Source organism: Arachis ipaensis, chromosome B6 (genome assembly GCF_059453495.1).
Source record: "Arachis ipaensis isolate K30076 ecotype BB chromosome B6, ASM5945349v1, whole genome shotgun sequence".
NCBI lineage: Eukaryota > Viridiplantae > Streptophyta > Magnoliopsida > Fabales > Fabaceae > Arachis > Arachis ipaensis.
In genome coordinates this window covers 151,927,447-151,951,469 of record NC_142441.1, presented here as the reverse complement: position 1 = coordinate 151,951,469, position 24,023 = coordinate 151,927,447, and the positions used below count along the sequence as shown (strand labels likewise).

The 24,023-nt window shown below is 29.6% G+C and overlaps 2 protein-coding genes across 2 annotated transcripts; both read left to right on the top strand.

The window, feature by feature from the left end:
- The first annotated feature begins 1,294 nt into the window (after positions 1-1,294).
- On the top strand, positions 1,295-5,563 carry LOC107647776 (patatin-like protein 2). The gene is made up of 7 exons (XM_088491196.1): positions 1,295-1,447; positions 1,927-2,108; positions 2,763-2,952; positions 3,601-3,762; positions 4,397-4,699; positions 5,164-5,339; positions 5,485-5,563. The coding sequence occupies exons 1-7, from the start codon at positions 1,295-1,297 to the stop codon at positions 5,561-5,563; spliced, it is 1,245 nt and encodes a 414-aa protein (XP_088347322.1).
- A 4,362-nt stretch (positions 5,564-9,925) lies between these two features.
- On the top strand, positions 9,926-14,793 carry LOC107647775 (patatin-like protein 2). The gene is made up of 7 exons (XM_088491330.1): positions 9,926-10,134; positions 10,765-10,946; positions 11,594-11,783; positions 12,936-13,097; positions 13,344-13,646; positions 14,109-14,284; positions 14,582-14,793. Exons 1-7 carry the CDS (start codon positions 9,973-9,975, stop codon positions 14,661-14,663), a joined length of 1,257 nt encoding a protein of 418 aa, XP_088347456.1. The 5' UTR covers positions 9,926-9,972; the 3' UTR covers positions 14,664-14,793.
- The last annotated feature ends 9,230 nt before the right edge of the window (positions 14,794-24,023 follow it).

The following is a 24,023-nucleotide window of genomic DNA, read 5'->3' as shown; positions in this document are numbered from 1 at the left end:
ATTTTATTAATTTAATTTTTTTAAAATAATTTTATAATATAATATCAGAATGTCTAATTTTTAAAACTTAAAAATCTCAAATTTAAATTTTATTTGCAAAAAAAAAAATCTATGATATAATACAAAATTTAATATCTAACCAGTAATTCAGACAATGTATGGTGAATTATACAAGTCTCGTTCAAAATAGAATATATGATCATACTCTAGAAGCTGACTTATAATAACCTCACATGCATAATAATATATATCTGATGATGAATTATTATTGCATTTAAGTAATTAAAATTATGCATACAAATAAAAAATTTTAAACAATGATATGTGATCTCTTTCATTAATTTTTACGTTGCCATACGGAACTCTTATTGTGCATCCAATAAAGTTATATACATGAATTTAATTTTCATGCATGTATTATTAGTATAAAATAATTTTATAAAAATAATCAATGTTATATTTTTATATATTTATACTAAATTTTAAATTTAATATTTAAAAAATATTTAAATATCTAAATTTAATTAAATAATTATATTGGCTGTCTAAGTGCCTAACTAATTAATTAATTATATATATATATATATATATATATAGGGGAATATTAGGTAAATAATGATCATCTTAAATAATATGAATAACTATTAATCAAATAAAAATACACTACATTTTAATTTAATGCTATTAATTAAATTTAAGATTAATTTATTCTTTTAACCCTATTAATTCACATTGTTCAAAAATATTGTTGGTTATCTATACTTTTCCATTAAAGTAAGCTCGTCTCACATGTTTAACACATGTTATTAACTCTTATCTTATTCAGAAACCGATTATTACGAAATGTGTGTGGTCATCAATTATTAACCAAGTGATATGCATTGACCACTAATAATTAAATTATGAGTTCCTAAGTCACACGTACTTGGGTATGTAAACCGTCACAACAAATAGCGACGGTATAGACCTAATTTTAATTAGCTATATATGAAGTTCCTTAAGCCCTTAATTAAGGACTTTCACTGCTACATAGTAAAAGCTAAGTTTGTCTAATTGGTGTGGAAAATTAGGCAGTTGATAACTCTCTTAACTTATCTATGGTGGTACGATTTAATTTGCAATTTGTTTGGACCGTGTGAAATTTGATACGGAATTTAAAAAATTGGCCAGAAATCAAAGGTTTTTGCCACTATAAATATAGCCACTACTATAAGTCCTGAATCATAGCAAAACCTGAATCATTATTAGCTTAAGATAGTTCTAAAAATCCTAAGTTAGTTTCTCTATATATTCCATGGAGAGATCAAAATCATCTACTGAACAAATTCATGATCATCATCAGCCCCCAAGTTATGGGAACTTAATTACCATTCTCAGCATTGATGGAGGTGGTATTAGGGGAATTATTTCTGCTACTATTCTTAATTTGATTGAATCACAGCTTCAGGTATATATATGAAATCATTTGTATATATATCTTCTTCTATTTTTTTTTATTAAAATTAAATATTTTTTCTAAAATGGTAGCATCTATATGTTTGTTAAATCAAAATAAAAGTAATTTGGACTATAATTAGTGTTATGAACAGATTGAATTGAAACCCTAAAATCATAATGTTGCATTCATACCACCTATTTCGTAAGAGTATTATAAAGGTGAAAACTTATCAGGTACAGTTAACTTCATATAAAATTGATAGTTGAGAGTCATTAAATTATTTGACAGGTTTGATTAAATTTTCATCTAATAACTCTCAGTTATCAACTTTATATGAAGTCAACTGTACTCCTAAATTTTTATCTTTGATAAATTTGGATTATAATTTTTAAAAAAATTGTCATGTCTTATGTATCATTATTAGTTCTCTTTTATTTCTAAGAGTAAAATTGACATTAAATAATGATCCCACCACCATGCATATGTAGGAGTTAGATGGTGAAGATGCAAGACTTGCAGATTATTTTGATATGATATCAGGAACAAGCACTGGAGGTCTTGTAACTGCTATGTTAACTGCTCCAGATAAACATAACCGTCCACTTTTTGCTGCTAAAGATATCAAACCATTTTACTTGGAGCACTGCCCAAAAATTTTTCCACAATATAGGTCATTTCTTGTCATTCATTTTACATAATCTTTTAAAGATTACATGTGCACCAATTTAATCATCGAACAATCACAAATCTTAATTTTGTAATATACTCCCAATTCTTTTTAAGCAAAAAGAAAGATCATGTGTTAAATTTTCACAAAAAGACAAATATAAACTCTTACATTCAAAATTTACTTGTTTTGAGTGAAATTTACCTATTTAAAGTATGAGTTAATTTTGATGTCCTACCGTCATCGTGCAATCACGTTCGTTTTTTTAGATGATTAGTTATTCACATGATCAATAATAAAAATAATAATTATTTTTTATGATGTGATGTTACGTGATCAGATACACGTGTAAAATTATTTTACATTGACAGTGTATTAAAATTAAATTTTTAAAAAAATTGCATTTATTATTTTATATATAGTATGAGAACCAAATATTGGGTGATCCTACTAAAAATTTTAACTAAAAAAATTTTAAACTTAACTAAAATTGAAAATGGGTAAATGAATTACTTATACCTGATTTTCTATTTAAAAATTTGAGTTTGAGTAACTAGTTCGGAACAAAATTCAAAACTAATTTACTTAAATTGGATACCGATCAAAATATAAATTCAATTTAACCAGTTTAATCAGTGACTGAAATTCTTATTACAGGGGCCTGCGTGGAACACTGATGGCAAAGGTAATTAGACAATTGGGAGGACCAAAATATGATGGAAAATACTTGCAGAGAGTGATTAGAAATAAACTTGGAGACATTCGTTTGCACCAGACAATCACCAATGTTGTCATTCCCACCTTTGACATCAAATGTTTACAACCAACTATTTTCTCATCTTACCAGGTCTCATTTTATTATTGTTGTTGTTGATATTTGAATTTTTGTTCCTTTAATTAATTTAGAATAAGTTTTTTTTTTTTTTACTAGGGCTAGTGTGAATAAAAAATAAATAAATTTCGCTAAGTAATCAATAAAGGTCTAGTCAACAACAAGCCAACAAATATTTTTAAATTGTACTTTATATTAATTAAATTAATTAATAATTATTTAAATTTTATTTTTTAAGAAATATAAAATTAATAATTATTAATTTCGTACTTGGTGGAGAAAAAGCGAACAAAGGTACGCTCGCTTGCTGTCTTGTTCTCTACCGCGAACTGGGATCGTTTGCCAGCTAGGTCAAATTGGAGCAAAAATTTATGAGAACATATTACCCTTCCTTGGGGATAGGGGACAGAACGACCTCTCGATCTGCTTACTGCAGCCCAGAAAGAAAAACGTCGTCTAGGCGTTCCTTGTTGTTCCGATCTCCCCGACGCCTAGGACGTTGTCTGGGCCAAGAGCCATAGTTAATTGCTGTTTCCATTTGTTTAAAGTTGACTGATTAATGATTATAAATTGTTTACGTATACTTTTCTAAAATAAATTATAAAATCAATGCACCAAATAAATAAACCCTAACAAGATCTGAGAACAATCATTGATATGCAGATTAAGAATTCTCCTGCCTTTGATGCTAAACTATCAGATATATGCATTAGCACATCTGCTGCACCTACTTATCTCCCTGCCCATCACTTCACCAACAAGGATTCAAATGGAAATCTACATGAATTTAACCTCATTGATGGTGGTGTTTGTGCCAATAATCCGGTATAAATTCTTATTTATATTTATATTTTTAAAGTTATTATATTAGTTTAGTTTTGATATAATCTCGATCAATTTTGATTGGTCAAATAGTCTAATCAGTTCATTCGTCTGATTAAGCATGTGATAGAATTTAAAATACACAATTAGAAATTTGTGTAAAAACGTTTATACACAAATGATACATAAAAATTAGGTTTAATAATTCTATTGGTCCCTATAGTTTTGCGGAATTTTCAATTAGGTCCCTATATTTTTTTTTTCTTTTAATTGAGTCCTTGCACCAATTTTTCTTTTAATTTGGTCCCTACACTTTTTTTTTCCTTTTATTTAGGTCCCTATACCAATTTTTTTTTTAGTTGGGTCCCTATAAAATTAAGCCAATTACTACTAAGAAGGACTTAATTGAAAAAAAAATTTAGTGTAGGGACTCAATTAAAAAGTAAAAAAGTATAGGGATCTAATTGAAAATTTTACGAAATTATAGGGACTAACAGAGTAATTAAACCTAAAAATTACTAATATAGATGATATTATAATCCGGTATTTTTATAGTTATTTTTTTTTTAATTTTAGAATTGAACTAGTTACTAATTCTTTTTTTTTTTTTTTTGGTAATTTATGATGATGCATGCAGACTTTACTTGCCATGAATCAAATAACAAAGCAAATCATTGATGAAAATACAGATTTCTTGGCCATCAAACCTACAGACTATGGTCGCTTCCTAATTATTTCAATAGGCACAGGAGCAGCCAAAAATGATGGAAAATTCAATGCAAAAAAGGCAGCTAAATGGGGACTATTGGATTGGCTAACCTATAGTGGTACCAGTCCTTTAATTAATATTTTTTCTCAATCAAGTGGCGATATGGTTGATTTTCACTTAGCTGCTCTCACTCAAGCACTTCATTTCAAAGAAAATTACCTTCGAATTCAGGTAAAATCATTGAAACTGTAAAATGTTTTTCATAATCATTTAATCATATTTATTATTTTAGATGACTATTTATGTAATTATACAAAAAATAATTATTTTTACTGATATGGTGTTATGCAGTTAAATGTACGTATAAAATTATTTTGTAATGAGAGTACATCAAAATTAAATATTATAAAAATAACTTAGTTCGATCTAATAATTAGTTGATTAGTCCGTTTAAGTAAGTGTCAGAAGTTTAAATTTTACCTTACAGCAACTTATTGGCTAGCGAAAAACTCTTAAATTGAGTTCAGATCCACAACGAATTAGTCCTTAATCTGTCAGATTAAAAAATACCGTTGAAATAAAAAAAAATTATAAAAACATATATGCATATATAGTTTTAGTAAAAAGTTAAATATTAATTCATTAAGCATAAGTGATTATATTAAATTTAATTTGTTGAACATATTATTATGCAGGATGACACATTGACAGGAACTGATTCTTCAGTTGACATATCTTCTAATGAGAACTTGGAGAGGCTTTGCCAAATTGGTGAAAATTTGTTGAAGAAACCAGTCTCTAGGGTTAATTTGAAGAATGGTCGATTTGAGCCACTAGACAAAGGAGAAACCAATGAAGAAGCTCTCAAAAGGTTAAATTAGGCAAAACATAAAATAAAATAAAATTTAAAAAATAATATTATATTAAATAACATGCGCCTATTAAAAATTAAGTGACAAATTATAGTAATATTATTACTAACACATTTGAGGTTTTTTTTTTTTTTTGTTAATCAGGTTTGCAAAATTACTATCAGAAGAGAAGAGACTCCGTGACATGAGATCCCGTCACACTAAGAAGCAATCAAACTACTAAATAGTGCCATTTAATTTTTTCATATTATCTTATCGGTTTAATTATTCTATTAGTTTCTATAATTTTATTAAATTTTTAATTAAATCTTTATTATTTTTTTTTTCTTTTAATTAGTCCTTGCACTATTTTTAATTTTAAAATTATGTCATTCCTAATGTAAAAAATATTAAAATTACTTGAATATTTCTTTACAAATTGAAGATATTTATAATTAAAAACCTAGATCTTTGATTCTATATATTTTAGAAAAAAATATTCTGTTAATTTTAACGTTTTTAATATAAAAATGATCTAACTATAAAATTAAAAATAATATAGAGACCTAATTAAAAATAATATAGAGACCTAATTAAAAATATTGTTAAATTATAAAAACTAATAAAATAATTAAGTCTATCTTATTCTAATTAAGTTCTTTCATTTATTCGTCGCCAGTACAACGGTCGCAAAACTAATAAATAACGGTGGCTTCACAAACCGCCACTACATAGCGGCTGATATTTCTCTTCTCTCTTATAGTGTGTAGTAACTCTTATATTATGAACTAGCTCTTATTTAGTGGCTATTATTTTTCTGAGTTCAAGTAGTCATTCATTATCTATCCAAAAATAATTAAAAAAAAAATCCAAAAACAAAAGATCCGAATTACAAGTAGCCATTAATATATACCATCAACTCAAATAAAAATAGATAAGTCGATGTTCAAGGTAGTCTTTCATGGCACGCAGGTTCATTATCATATATTAATTATATGTAATTTGCACGTGGGCATGATATGCTCATCTGCAGCCCTAAGAATGAAGAATTGGTTATTAGAAAATTAATAATAAATATTATGGCATGAATAGTCTCTAGCATGAGCAATTAATGTCTTCAAATTGCAACTATTTTCTAACCATCCTGGGATTATTTATTAGACGTATACTTTTTCGAGCACTTCTAATATGAAAAACAAAATAAAACAAAACCCATGGTGAAAAAAAAAATCGATAGTGTATTAAAGATATAATTATTTATGTTTTTTTTAATTAGTTTTAATTTTTTTAAAAAAAATAATTTTATAATATAATATTAAAATTTTATGATTTAAAAATTTAAAATTTGATTTTCGATCACTAAAAAAAATTTAATATAAACAAAAATAAAAAATAATCTAATTATATTTTATTCATATAAAGGAAATACTTTTTTTTATAGTATTCTCAATTTAGCATATCAAAGATTAATTTGTTGCAGATTTAAGCTTCTATTAAAAATTTATCGTTGGCCACTAAATTGCTACATGCACAAAATGGAATTTAAACTTGTAACATTTGAACTCCGCTAGGGAGATAATAAAAAACCTTGACAATATGAACAATGAGTTGGTTATTTGGCTCAATAGGGATAAAAAATGAACACCACTCCATAAATTACCCTAAATCCAAAAATCCCCATTCAATTATTTCACAAAAACAACCGTCAAAACCCTAATTACAAATTGTTTTCACTCCCAAATCCTTCATCCTCCCCAGACGGCAGCCACCCCCGACGTTCTTCATTGACCATCCAACCCTCAGCGGCGTTCAGCTTCGGCCCCAGTCCACCCGCCTCTCTCGCGCGCATCTGTTTCCGTCGCCGGTAGCCAACAGGTCAGATAGACGTCTCCTTCCCGTTGCGGGTCTCTGTGTCATCCGCCGGCAACCCACGTTGAGGCAGGCCTTTCTCGTTCCGGTCGCGCATCCCTGGTGCCTGGCTCGCCACTCTCTCCCGCGCCGGTACGCAACCTGTGGGTCGCGTTCTGCCACCGCCGCCCTAACTTCCCAGTTTGTCGCACTCGTGACAAAAAACAACCATCTACATAACTGATAATAATAACCATCCGGCTACGTATAAAGATGAACGTCTGACTTTTACGAACAAAAAATAATCATCAAATTACTCACTAAAACAACCATCCGTCTCTTGTATGTCGTGAATGAAGACGTTGGGACGGTGAAACCCGCCAACTGCGCGCGGGGGGCTGCATGACCGGCGCGTAGAGGGCTGCGTGAATGACTCAACGTGCGCGAAGGGGGTGCTCAGACGTTTGTGGTGGGCAGGACGACGTCGGTTGGTGCTCTGGACGGCGGCTGGTGTTTCTAGCAATGACGGACCGACAAGATGGAAAGAAAATGAGAGAGGAGAAGGCTCCGAAACGTTGACGTCAATCGCGGAGAGAAGGAGATACGTAATTGTCCCTATTTAAAATCTTTGTTTTTTTTTTTAAATCAAAATGGTTGGAGAATTATTAAATATTAATTAAATTAATTATCATCTAATTTTAATTTTCTTCTTCATTCTATTGTTAAGGTTGTTCATTAAATTTATTGTCTTTCTATATTTTTTTATTTAAATAAATTAATAAACTAACTGCTAAACTAACTTAAATTGATTAAAAAAAATTACTTATTTAAAGCCGGAATAGAGCATACCGAATCAAGGATACCAGCTATATACGACTTAAACGAAAAAAAAAATTAAAAAACTTAATACATTAATTAACAGAAAGGACGAGGAAAATATACATGAACAAAATTCATATAGGTCACGTCATCATATCACCAAATTGACCAGGTAATGATATGAATTGACCACACGTGGTCATGTAAATCGCAACAAATTGTCAGACCTAACATTCATGTACACTAAGAACTAACAAGTAAGAAGATTCAACATACACCATTATGAATAAATAATTAGTGTTTAATAATGCGTCCAATTATTATATTTGTACGAGTAATTAGTTCATTTATCTATAAATGTTAAAAATTTAAATTTTACTTTATATATGTAATAATTAATTGATTAGTGATACATTTTTAAATTGAACTTAGATTTATGATAGATTAATTTTTTATCTATTGAGTTAAAAGATAGATAGATAATAAAAAAAAGAGATGACACATACAACTGTCACAACTTTCTCCAATGAAAGTTTATCTAATTCTAATTGAAAAAATATAAGTTTTTTTCATATGAATCACATTTTTTTAAATCTTTATTTTGAATGACATGACGTTTATGGATTCTATTTCTCTATTTCTGTGGCAATAATTTAGACCATCTCCTCTGAGATAAATCATATTGATAATGACTCTTTAACAACCAATTTGTCCATTGATTCATTAGAGAATTAGGGGTTTAAAACTTTTTATTAGTTAACATATCCATTTTTGTTATAATCAGTATTGGGTTTTTCTGTTTGAGCCGTACGAGATGAAATTCTCATATACGGTTCTCAGAGGGGGAGTTCCTTTGGTTTGCCTATCTCAATAAAGTATATGATTGGTTCGAAGAACGTCAACATATTATCTGCCAATTTATTGCCAATAATAATTAATTATTATATTTTAAACACATATATAAAGAGACACGTCCAGAAAATATATCTATAAAGACACTTCTATTAAACACAATCATAAAAAAGATATTTTTATTAGACACATCCACAAAGACACTTCCATTAAACACAGTTATAAATAAAAGTTAGTAGAAATTGACAGAAATACTGTTGATGGTAATAGCGAGATTGATTCTAATTTAATATTTAGTCTTTAATTAGAAAATTATGCATTCGATTATTGCCGTATATCTGATCTATGTAGCGACGGGCAATTTAGTTTGCAATAAATTATATTTTGAACCGTGTAAGAAACTTCAAACTCTTAATTGAATCAAAACGCACATTTCTATTTCCTCTGTGGGATTATTGCATTTGTAGTCCAAGTTGAATATGTTAATGGAAATATTAATGGACAACTTTATTTCTTAATTTTGTTATTATAATATGACTAAATCATGTATAACCAGAAATAAAAGGTTTATTTATCACATAAATTAGTTAAATAAAAATCAAATTTATAATAAATTAATGATTGACTTGATTGACTTGTCGAATTAGAAGATACGTACGCAATAAAAAAATTATATCGGATATGGATAAATATTACAAATATTGTGTATAGGGTATGGATTTGTTCGCCAATATATAGTGAATGCATATTGTGTAACGTATAAGCATTTATATCCATGCACACCATGCAAGAAAATTCAACAAATTAAAATCTTCAACTTTCCGGCCCTTGACTTTGTCTTCACTCGGAAATTGATTGCTCCTCTTTGAATTTTAGACTGACTACAATTAAACCACTATAAATAGGCACTTAACCACACCAATCTATCTCCTCATAACAACAATCATCATACCAAAGCTTGAATCTTTCTTTTTCTTTCATTCTTTCATTCTTTCTACAAACACTACTACACAACTACCTTAGCTAGCTTAGCTTGTTTTCTTTTCTTTCAACTTTTAATTTCTCTTAGGCATTATTGATATTTACATATAACTTTCAAGATAGTATATATTATATTCCAATTAATTATTAAGCATGACAAGTATTATATCATCCATGGAGAGATCAAAATCATCCATTGATCAAATTCAGCCCCCAACTTATGGAAACTTAATTACCATCCTCAGCATTGATGGAGGTGGTATTAGGGGACTTATCCCAGCAACCATTCTTAATTTCCTTGAATCACAACTTCAGGTATGAAATTTAATTAATAAACTTGTAGCTATACTTTCCTTTTTTTTTTCATCTTTTAAAAAAATACTTTTTTTAAAGAGGTGAAAACTCAAGTGCAGTCGACTTCACGTGAAGTTGATAGTTGATAGCTGTTAGATGATTTGACCTATTTGACTAAATTTTCATCTAACAGCTCTCAGCTATGAACTTCACGTGAAGTCGACTGCACCTGAGTTTTCACCCTTCAAAGATAGTAGTTAGACTTAATTACTTTTTTAACCTGAGTTCGGTAAGATATCAAAGGAAATTAAAAACCCTAATTTGAAGGGTACCAATACTTATTACTCACATGAATATGCCTTCGTACGAAAATAATAGATAAAAATTATTAGATAATTTAATATATTTGACTAAATTATTTAATGTAATACGTATTAATATTTTGATTATCATATTTACATGAAAATATCTTTATGTAATAACTATAACTTTATTTTTATTTAAAAAAAAAAATTTTAAACCTAATTACTACCAATAAGAATCTTGATGAATTTCAACCATATTTCAGTAACTATAAAAATTAATCTCTTAATCTTTCATAAGAACAAAATTGATGTTGATATATAGTCCTTGCATTATATTCATATGTAGGAGTTGGATGGTGAAGAAGTGAGGCTTGCAGATTATTTTGATGTGATATCAGGAACAAGCACTGGAGGTCTTGTAACTGCTATGTTAACTGCTCCAGATAAACATAACCGTCCACTTTTTGCCGCTAAGGATATCAAACCCTTTTACATGGAACACTGCCCAAATATTTTTCCACAACCTAGGTAAGTAATTAACATTAATGTTTCTATCAAATAGTTTAAATTATATTGTATTTCTATATTCTAAAAAGAATTTAATTTTAATGCACTCTTTTATACGTGCATATATACAATTACGTAATGACACATCAGCAAAAATAACTACTTTTTATATTAATCATGCGAATGGTTATCCAAAATAACGGATGTAATTGCACGACTGTATAAAATATTTTACATTGTCAGTGCTTTAAAATTAAACTCTAAAAATACATTTTCTTCAATAATTTCCCCAAAAAAATTAATTATTAGGCGGAATCTTTTTTGTTATCGAATCTTTTATTTTTGGTGAAAACTCAGGTGAAGTCGACTTCACGTGAAGTTGGTATCTGAGAGCCGTTAGATAAAAATTTAGTCAAATCATTTAATGACTCTCAGGTATCAGCTTCACGTAAAGTCGACTGCACCTGAGTTTCCACCTTTATTTTATATGATAAAGAACTATAAAAATTAGTCCAATATTACCAAGATACATGCTTGTTGAAATTAAGTTAGAAAATAAAGTTAAATTAATAGTTTATATGATTGACCTAATAACCTAATATTTTGACTTAGTCAATTACTATGCCAAGTTTAATAACTAAGCTTTTGGGGTTCAATGTTTTTTATAGAGGACTCCGTGGAACATTAATGGCAAAGGTAATAAGACAATTGGAAGGACCAAAATATGATGGAAAATATTTGCATGGAGTGGTTAAAGAGAAACTTGGAGACATTCGTTTGCATGAGACCATCACCAATGTTGTTATTCCCACCTTTGACATCAAAACTTTGCAACCAACTATTTTCTCATCTTACCAGGTTTCATTCTCTCTCTCTCTCTTACTTCTTGGATCTATAAGTCTCTATTTTGGTCTTCAGTGTTGAAAATGAATCTTCATCCAACTTTCATGAATGGGGTGCTATATATTATATATAATTTTTGTTCCTTTTATTATTATTCCTTGAATAAATTAGATTTTTTGTTGTTGAAAATTTTGACTCCTAATAATAATACGAATCTCGTGATGAAATGACATCAACATCTCAACTGAATAATTATTGGCATATAATAGTATAATGTGATAAAGATAAGAATGACTGTGTTTCCACTAATGATACTTAGTATCATTATCTGTAGCTTAAATACAATCACGTTCTTCGTCCAAAAATAATTAACAATATTTTTTTGGCAGCAGCGGTATTAGTAATTAAAGAAAAAAAATTATATTATTAAAGTAGTTAACTTGTTAGAAATATAATTATTTGTGTTACTTTCTTTTGTTAGCTTAAATTTTTGGAAAGAAGTGATTTCATGACACGATATCAAAATTGTATGTTCGAATGATCTAGAGTTTAATCTTAGTAAATAAATAAAAAATTATAAAAAATAAAACAAAATTTAAAATAAATTTTTAATTACCTGAAGAACGTATTAGAGATATAAATATTTATGTTACTCTTTTTATCTGTTTAAACTTTTAGAAAAAATAATTTTATGACATAGTTATAAATAATTTTATGTTGGTTATTTAATATTTATTTTAATATTTTAATAACTATAATATTACACATGAAACACAAATGAAGAAAATAATAACTAGGGTTGCTATTTCAATTTGGAAATGGTAAATTTTATAGTGTTTATAATTTGGTGTTTAATTTTTGTCTAACTTATTTTTTATAATAATTTTTTAATATTTAATAATTATTTATTTTTATATTTTTAAAATTAAATATTAATTTTATTTTTAATCCTTTTTAGTAAGTTAGACAAACACTTTTTGACATCATAGCAATTACCTTTGAGAATAATTACATTAATAATTCCGCTGAATATTAATTAATAAAGGAATTAGGTAGGGTTTACTATATACATAGAATAAGTTAATTATTATTTTTCCATGACCCAAAATTAAACCATATATCAAATTAATAAACCATAACAAGATCTGAAAATTATTATTGATGCAGATTAAGAAATCGCCTTGCTTGGATGCAAAATTATCAGACATATGCATCGGCACATCAGCTGCACCAACCTATCTCCCTGCTCACCAATTCACCAACAAAGATCCAAAAGGAAATGTGCATGAATTCAACCTCATTGATGGTGGTGTTTGTGCCAATAATCCGGTATATATTATTATCATTAGAGTTTAATTTTAATATACTGATTTTTAAAATATTTTATACAGTCATCTAATTAGATTTATATATTTAGATGATCTTTTAAATAGTAAAATTAAAAATTGATTATTTTTGTTAATGTGATAATATAATACACAATTAGTTATTTATGTAAATTTTTTTATGCTGATAATATATAAAAATATTAATTATGAAAATTAATTTTCTCTCACTTATTTTTTTTTAATGTAGACTCTAGTTGCTATGAATCAAGTAACAAAGCAAATAATCAACGAGAATGCTGATTTCTTTCCAATAAAGCCTTCAGATTATAGTCGGTTCCTAATAATTTCAATAGGGACTGGGACAGCCAAAAATGAAGAAAAATTAGATGCAAAAATGACAGCTAAATGGGGTTTATTAGATTGGCTAACTCATAGTGGCTCCATTCCTTTAATTGATGTTTTCTCTCAATCAAGTTCTGATATGGTTGATTTCCATTTAGCTACTCTTACTCGAGCACTTCATTCAGAACACAATTATCTTCGAATTCAGGTAATTAATCTAATTTTCAACTAGGTTAATTAAATATAATTAATCTAATTCTATATAATTCTTTTTTTTTTTTGATAATCATCAAGTATTATTAAATATATAAGGTTTAATTACTCTGTTAATTTCTATAGTTTTACTAAATTTATAATTAGGTTCTTATATATATATTTTTAATTTTATAATTAAATTATTTCTAATGTAAAAATATTAGAGTTAATTAAATATTTTTTTGCAAATTGAAGATATCTACGATTAAGAACTTAATTAGATTTTTAATGACATATTTTTTTAAGAAAAATATTTTGTTAATTTTAATATTTTTAATATGAAAATGACCTAATTATAAAATTAAAAATAATTTAAAAATTCAATTAGAAAGCACTTTTTAGCAATGGAATAATTAATTAAACCAATATATAAAATATAAGTGATTGAATATTTTCAACAACATGGATATTGCAGGATGACACGTTGATTGGAAATGATTCTTCAGTTGACATTGCTACTAAGAAGAATTTGGATAGACTTTGCCAAATTGGTGAAAATTTGTTGAAGAAACCAGTCTCTAGGATGAATTTAGAGAATGGTAAAATTGAACCAATTGGAAATGGAGGAACCAATGAAGAAGCCCTCAAAAGGTATAATTATTAGGAAGGAAAAAAAATATACATCCTTATGATAAATTCATTTTAATAGACTAATCATAAGAGTTTTGCATAGTTATGTAATTAAATTTATGTATTTAAAAATTAATTATTTTTTATAACGTGGTAATACACGGTTGAAAATCGGTGTAAAATCGCTTTATATTATTATTGTGTATAAAAATTAAATTCCTTTATGATTTGTAAAAGCTCATTCAACTACTGATTTTTTTTTTTAAATTTTGATAATATTAATTACTAACAAATTTGAGTTTTTTTTTTTTTTTTCAGGTTCGCAAAAATACTTTCACATGAGAGGAGACTCCGTGATCTGAGATCCCCTCACACTAAGAAAGCATCTACTACTAAATAGCGTCATTTTCTTCATATGTTTTGATAAAATCATTCTTTGATTCTATTGATTTCATTTATTCAATTATTTATTCATTCAAATTTGTTGCTGGTGTCAATAAAACTTAGAAGATATTTTAAGATTCGGAATATTTTATATAGGTCATTGTAGTTTTAAATTCCTTATAAAAATGTAATAGTTGTTTTATAATTAATTAATTTTCTTATCATTTCTTTGTTATTAATAAATTCCCACTCCATATTCAATTATTATTTTATATGGAATTCTCAAACTCTAGTTTACTTCTTTACTATTTCGAACAATTATTGGCTATTTAAATTATAAAGTGAAATCAATCAATAGTAATAAGAAATATAAATTTACTTTTTTAATTATATAAATAAAAATATATTTGCAAGAATCATCTTGGACAAATATAATTAACGACGGTCTTGGACCGTCGCTAAATTTACTGTTCAAATTAGCAAGGTTTTTTAATTGTTGGAAAAAATTACTGACGGTTTAAATTGTTGTTAGAGAATAAAAATAACAAATCAATTAGATCATATACAATGAATCTCAATTTAAATTATAATTAATAATCAAATTTAAATGTTTAAAATTTAAAATACAATAAGGTTTTGTTTGGTTCAGAAGTTATCAACTAAGTATGTAAAAATGTAAAATTTTAGGGTTTGATTTATCAAACCAAATTTCAAAAGGAAATATTGGGTCATATTATATGAAAGCGGTTGTAAAATAAATAAATAAAGAAGATGAAATAAATACAAAATAAAAAAATATAAATATAAGATTATAATATTAATGTTTATTAATACTATTATTTCACTATAATAGAAGTAATTTATATATTTACTAATTTTATATATATTGTAACTTAAATTTACAGAGAGATAAAGAAAAAAAGAGAGTTTATATTGTAGTGTATAAAGAGAGAAAGAGGAGAATATTTTATATTGTTATTGTTATTTTGTTTCTGAATTTTCTCCCACTATTTATATGCGTATGATGGATACCCTTTTCAAACTATATTAAATACAATCACCCTTGATAAACTAAGTCTCATAGAAAATGGGCATCCACATCAGGTATTCTTATCAAACCACTTCCCCTTGGATGATTATTTAGGATTATGCCTCGTTAATACCTTATTAAAGAAAAACTCAATGAGAAAAAATTTTAGTGAAGAAAAAAGAGTACAAAATCCTTTGTGATGGGAACTGCCTCATTAAAAACCTTCTCAAGAAAACCTAATGGGAAAAAACCTGACAAAGAGAAAAAGAGTACAGTCTCCCCCTCTTGTCGACAATATTTAATATCTCAAAATCAGTGCATCTCAATCTGATGTACCAATCTTTCAAAAGAGGATTTTGGGAGTAACTTTGTAAATAAATTTGCCAGATTATCGCTTGAGCGGATCTGTTAGACATCAATTGTACCATGATTTTGAAGATCTTGAGTGAAGAAAAATTTTGAAGAAATATGCTTTGTTTTATCACTTTTGATGTATCCACCCTTAAGTTGAGTAATGCATGTTGTATTATCTTCAAACAAAACAGTTGGAGCTATGTTCTGATCAATCAGTTCACATGATGACAGAATATATTGGATTAGACTCCTGAGGTAAAAACACTCGCGACTTGTTTCATGTATTGCTAGTATTTCAGCATGATTAGAGGAGGTTGCTGCTATCGTCTGTTTCGTGGACCTTCATGATATAGCTGTATCATCATACGTGAATAGGTATCCTGTTTGAGATCTCATTTTGTGTGGATCAGACAAGTATCCAGCATCAGCATGCCAACTAATTGTGACTTGGATCCATATCGATAAAACATTCCTATATCAACTATTCCATGAAGATATCGAAAGATTTGTTTGATTCCATTCCAATATTTTCTGGTTGGAGAGGAACTATACCTTGCTAGTAAATTCATAGCAAATAATATGTTAGGTCGCATATTATTAGCAAGATACAGTAGTACTCCAATGGCACTAAGATATGGTACTTCACGACCAAGGATATCTTCATTTTCTTCTTTAGGATGAAATTGATCTTTTTCCACATCCAAAGACTTTTCGATCATTGGGGTTCTTAATAGATGTGACTTATCCATATAAAATCCCTTCAAGATCTTTTCTATGTATGTTGTTTGATGAATGAAGATCCCATTTTTTGTATGCTCGATCTGTAGGCTGAGAAAAAATTTAGTCTTTCCAAGATCTTTCAGCTCAAACTCTTCTTTTAGAGCTTTTATTATTGTTGGAATCTCTTCACGGGTTCCAATGATATTTAAATCATTAACGTACATAGCAATTATAATGAATCCATATGCATATTTCTTTATGAAAACACATAAGCAGATATCATCATTCTTGAATCCATTTTTACCCAAATACTCAATAAGACGATTATACCACATTCGTCCAGATTACTTTAGACCATATAAAGATATTTACAATTTGACTGAGTATAACCCATGCGAATATTCATTGAATGGTTTAGATATCTTTAGTCCTTCAGGAACTTTCATACAGATATCACGATCTAATGATCCGTATAAGTAGGCTGTTACCACATCCATTAAATGCATACGTAGTTTATGATATGCAGATAAATTGACCAAATAACGCAATGTTATCGCATCTACTACAGGGGAATATGTTTCTTCATAATTTATACCAGACCTTTATGAAAAACCTTGTGCTACAAGTCAAGCTTTATAGCGCACAACTTCATTTTTCTCATTTCGTTTTCTCACAAATACCCATCGGTATCCAACAGCTTTTACATCTTCAGGTGTACGGACTATAGCTCCAAAGACTTCACGTTTTTCAAGTGAGTCTAACTCAGCCTTCATGGCTTCTTTCCATTTTGGCCAATAATTTCTTTGTCGACATTCTTCGACTGATCTTGGCTCAAGATCCTTACTTTCATGCATGATATTTAATGCCACATTATATGTAAATATTTTATTGACAATTTCGATCCCATTTCTCTCCTGTAAAGACATAACTTATCGAGATCTCGTCATTTTCACAATTTTCAGGTACCTGAACGTCTCCTGGCGTTAAAATTATATCAGAATTTTGGACAACTGCAGGTGTCTCTACTATGTCTTTTTCAACAGAAATAGAATTGACCTCTTTTCGCTTTCAAGGATTTTGTCTTTGGAACCGACAGGCCTGCCACGCTTCTGGCATGTATTTGCTTTGGTGGCAATTTGTCCAACTGAGACATCAATTCGAATTGGGGCATTTTTCGCCGGTATATAAGACTTAGTTATCCTCTTTGTATCAGAAAATGCATCAGGCAATTCATTTGCTATTCTTTGCAAATGTATAATCTTTTGAACTTCTAGTTCACATTGCCCTGATCGAGGATCTAAATGCATCAACGATGATGCATTTCAATTAAGTTCCTTTTCAGGAAGCTTATTCTCTCCCCTTAATGTTGGAAATTTTGATTCATCAAAATGACAATCCGCAAATCGGATTTTAAATACATCTCCAGTTTGTATCTCAAGATACCTCACTATAGAGGGAGAATCATATCCAACATATATCCCCAATTTTCTTTGGGGTCCCATTTTGATGCGATTAGGTGGTGCAATGGGAACATATATCGCACACCCAAATATTCTTAAATGGAAAATATTTGGCTGCTGGCCAAAAGCTAATTGCATAGGAGAGAATTGATGGTAACTCGTTGGCCTCAAACGAATAAGTGCTGCGACATGTAAAATAGTATGCCCTAAAACCGAGGTTGGGAGATTTGTTCTCATAAGTAAGGGTCTAGCAATTAATTGGAGGCGTTTAATAAGTGATTCTGCTAACCCATTTTGTGTGTGAACATAAGCTATTGGATGCTCAACACTTATTCCGTTAGCCATGCAATAAGCATAAAAAACTTGGGAAGTAAATTCACCAGCATTATCAAGACGAATTGTTTTGATTGGATTTTCTGTAAATTGTGCTTTTAATAGAATAATTTGAGCCAATAATCTCGCAAACGCTAGGTTGCGAGAAGATAATAAACACACATGAGACCATCTCGAAGATGCGTCTATTAGGACCATAAAATATCTAAAAGATCCACATAGTGGATGAATAGGTCCACATATATCACCTTGAATCCTTTCTAGGAATTCAGGAAACTCAAATCCAATCTTTACTGGTGATGGCCTTAAAATTAAATTTCCTTGAGAACATGCAGCACAACAAAATTCACTAGATTTAAGAATCTTCTGGTTCTTTAGTGAATGTCTATGGGAGTTTTCAATAATTCTCCGCATCATGGTTATTCCCGGATGACCCAATTGGTCGTGCCAAGTTAAGAATTCATTAGGGCTAGTAAACTTCTGGTTTACAGTGGCATGTGATATCAATTGCACTAATCTTGGTATAATACAACCCAGATGAAAGTGAGGGCAACTTTTCTAATATAACCCTTTTATTTGAGTCATAAGTTATTATACATAAATACTCATGATTTTTCTTATTCATTGTTTTAATATGATATCCATTTCGGCAAATATCTTTGAAACTCAACAAGTTTCTCAGAGACTTGGTAGATAATAGTGCATTATTTATTACAAATTTTGTTCCTCCAGGAAACAAAATTATAGCTCTTCCGGAGCCTTCTATCACATTGCCTGAGCCAATAATAGTATTAACATATTCTTCTTTTGGCACAAGATAGGTAAAATATATATCACTTTTAAGAATAGTGTGCGAACTTGCAATATCCGCAAGGCAAATATTTTCAGAATATGTCATTGCCATTTTTCTTCAAAGACAAATGATAATAATAATAAAATGAGTAGAAGTGCATGCACAGTAAAATTATTCACATGAATACTTAACAAACACATACACATATCAAATTATTCCATCATTGATCAAATAGCCAATATTTCCTTGAATCCTTAAAGAAATTAGATACATCATAATGAGTGGTGGAATTTTCATTATTTGAAACAAAATTTGTTTCATTTCCTTTGTCATCCTTTTTCAATGATACTTGATAAAGATCAACTAGGTGCCTTGGGGTACGACAAGTACGTGACCAATGACCCTTTCCACCACAACGGAAATATTTATCCTTAATTGATTTACTTTGCCCATTGTTTCTTTCTTTATCCCACATCTGGTGAGATCATTTCTTGTGAACATAATTTCTTTTCCTTCCATAATTTTTCTTATTATCAAAATCTTGCCATTTACCTATTCTGGGGTTATAAATTGCCGCATTTGCTTCAGGAAATGGGGCGGCGCCAGCTGGGCACGCTTCATGATTTCTTAAGAACAACTCATTGTTGCATTCAGCAACAAGAAAGCAAGAAATTAGCTCAGAATATTTTTAAATCCTTTTTCTCGATTGCTACTGCGGGAGCACATTTGAGGCATGGAAGGTCGAGAAAGTTTTCTCTAACATATCAGGCTTGAGGAGGTATCAATGTCTTTTGATGATTGTACCTTTCTTCAAAGTCTTTCCACAGATCTGCAGGATCTTTTAATGTGGGATATTCATTTTTCAATCATACGTCAAGATGACGATGAAGGAAAATCATAACTTTGGCTTTATCCTTTTGGGATGTATTATTTTCAGCCTTAATGGTATCTCTAAGATCCATTGAGTCAAGATGGATTTTAACATCTAGTATCCATGATAAATAATTATTTCTAGATATATCAAAAGCATTATATTCAAGATGAAAGAGTTTCGACATAATAAAAATTTGTTACCTGAAGTCTTCCTAAAATATCGTTAGAATTTCGTGTTGATAACGTGTTATGAAAATAACTAAATAAATAAATAAATAAGGAAGAGATAATAAAAGAAATATAATGAAAAAGAGAGAGAGAATTGTTATTAATGTTGTTGTGTATATTACTTCAGAACAAACCCCTATTAATTTATATACATACAAGGAGTCATCTTTTTCAAACTTCATTAATAGTAATCTCTCTTAATATCCTAAACAACATTAAAAAATGAGCATCCACCTCATATCCTACTTACACTTATCACAACATAGTTTAATGTAGCCGCCACTATTAGCTATTCATCAAAATAGATGACAAGATTTTATCTCATTCATTTTTTGTTAGTTATTAAAAAATGGGGAGTACAGAAATACTAAATAAATTACGCACTTTATGAAGTCTTTTTATTTATATAAAAGTGAGATATTCTCTGAGTATTTAAAAATGAAAAATATATGTACAAAAAAAATGAAAAGTAGTGTTATAATTAAAGTGTGAGCTTACTTAGAAGTATGAATTAACTTTTTTTTTCTTGGGAAAAGCTATTATATTTTAAGAAAACTTTTATATATATATATATATATATGGTCAAAAAATTATATTATTTAGCCAACATTATCGTGATTCGTGATTGGAGGAAGAAGATATATGGATGTGTAAAAGTACTAGTGAAAATAATTGTCATTAGTGTGAACAGAAGGCTCTTAATACCATATTAACATTCAAATAAATGAATAATACATGGAGTGATAATAAAATAAGAAAAAAAATTGTTGCAAAAATTTCAAAAAATTCGTTCATCAATTAGTCTAAGTAGTGGATGAGATGTGTAAGCCAACTATATAAGAATATGACTCAAGACAAGAGATAAGCCTAATAACTTTTTCGATAACTAATTAACTCACATAGCAGAAATTTATTTATTTATTTATTTAATTCTATTTTTAACAATTTTCTGTTTGATATTTGTTGATGTTATGATACCATTTTTTTTTTAATTTAAGTTAATAAGATAATATAATATAAATGATTATATATTTAATATTTTTTTTAAATAAGAGTCTTTTTTAAATTTATTTAATTTTTTTTGTATAAATATTTTTCTCTTTTTATTTATCTCATATATATATATTTTAAAAATTTACCAATAAAATTTTAATATTAATATAAATAATTATATCTCTAATTGTTAATTTCATCCGTTGCACACGGATTTAATTCAGGCGGACTGAATAAGTTAATTAAAAAGTGGTAATGAAAATATCCATTCATTCAAAGGTTATAAATCATGTTACATAGTTCTTTAAAAAAAAATGAGATCATACTATATTTTTCTAGACTAAACTATTTCTCAGTATCTACGAGAGATAAGTTCGATGAACTTGACCAAAGCAGGTTGATTTAATTTTAAGAATTAAGTCATTAATGGCTGACTGATTATGTAGTAGTACATGAATTAATTCTTAATCACGTGGCATATAATATACATATACCCGAATTCATACGTAAGAATAAGAATAAATTCATTCATGAATCTGATCGTTTGCCATTATTACATCACACCCGTCAAACTTGGTTGTTTCCTACTACTTTTATTTGCCTTAAGTCAAGAGAAAATATAGGAAACATCACTTATTATGAACAACGTAAATAGCCGACCAACAAAAGTTTTAAATTGATTTTTAAAATTTAATTTTTAATTAATTAAGAATAATCAGATTTTATTTGAAGGAAAAGTATATGGAACCAACTAATAATCAGCCAAGAATGGAACAACATAATTAATTATAATTAGTTTTAATTAGTTTTAATTTGTTTTTTAAATTATTGTTGACCACATTCAAAATGAGGGAAGATACGTTAGTGATAGGAGAGAATCACGGAACAGATGTTTTGATCATTAATTAGTTAGTTCCATATAATTAATTATGTTTTATCAATGCGTAACACATGAAACATAGAAATCATATAAAAAATCATCCAATTTACAAGAAAAAGAAACATCCGTGTGCCTATCAGTAACAACATCCGGTTAAAGTTACCGGTGCCTCTGGTTTATCAGTTGGCTGATTCTTGGCTTATATAGAGTTGGTTCCCTAGCATTGTTGTTATTTGAATAATTAAGATTAGGCAATTTAATTTTTTCTAAACACACCTTCATATTTCATTCCATTCTCTCTCATCGCACCGTCATACCGCATTTCGTCTCCACCTCCACAGTTTGTCGTTGCCGGCAAAAAACTCTGACTCGAAGTGCATGTTAAAAAAAAATGCCTAGTATAATGAAAAAAAAAAAACACCCCAATGTATACAGAAAGAAAATCCTATATTCTACATAGATAGAAAAAAAATCTGATGTATATAAAAAGAAATATCCATAGCATATAAAAAGAAGCCTCCAATTTAATATCGAAAAAAGAAACATCTTATGTAACATAAAATCTTAACTATATACTAACTTATTGTATACTAATAGAGTGAACAAAGGCTAGAGATGCGCGGTGGAAGATAGGAAAGATTCGACGGCGCGGCGTGAAGGCCTGGTTAGATGCGGCGTCAGAATAGTGGTGGAAAAAAGATTCCGGCGTGGCAAGATAGATCGAGGAAGAGACGTGCTGAGCGCACTTCGCGGGCTTCAAAAGCAGATGAGCAGCGATGCACGAGAGAAGAGAAAGAGACGCAGCGTGGAGGGAGAGGCAGCAATGGCGAACCATATAGGTGGAGCGACAGCACACTGTAGAGGTGCAGTGGCGGCGGCCCAGAAAAACTTCATAATCGGTAGGCATGACAATTTTTCCCAACGGAACAGGTATCGGTAGGAAATTTTCCACCGGGGGACGGATTTGGGGGACAAAATCCTCCCGCGGGTGATGGGAATAGGGACCCGTTTATTATACGGAAAGGGGCGAGGACCCGTATAATCCCGTCATGAGAAATTTCTAAAATGTCCTTCATATATATATGTGTGTGTGTGTGTGTATGTATATATGTATATATGTATGTATGTATTAGTTTTACTACAATCACATTAACCCTAGCCTCCATTTCATTTAATTTTTGCAGACATGAACCCTAACCTCTTCTCTCTGATACTCCACTAGACCACCACAATCTACAGCCACCATTCCAATATCTACTGTCCACTTGTCTTCTTTCGTTTCTCACCACTGGCCGCCGCCCACAAACCCTCTCACCGTCGCACTCCCCCAGTCCCCCTAACTCCCTCACCCTCGCAGATTCCCTCCCCAAAACAAGGAACGTCGTTGCCGTCTTCACGCGTCAGGAGCGTCCCGTCGTCGCCTTCTTCGTCGCGTCACGAGCGTTGCACCGTCACCTTCTTTGTCGCGTCAGGAGCGAGTGCCGTCGCCGCCTTCGTCGCAGCAGAAGTGAGCGTTGCACTGTCGCCGTTCTCGTCGTAGCAGGAGCATCGCGCCGTCGCCGCCTTTGTGGTAGCAGGAGCATCGCGCCGTCGCTGTTTAGTGAGCATCGCTGTTCTTCGCCGTTTCTGCAATTTCCTTTTTTTGTGATTCATGTGATTTTCGGTAAATGTTTTGCAATTTTTGTGATCTACCTTAGAGTATTTATTGATTT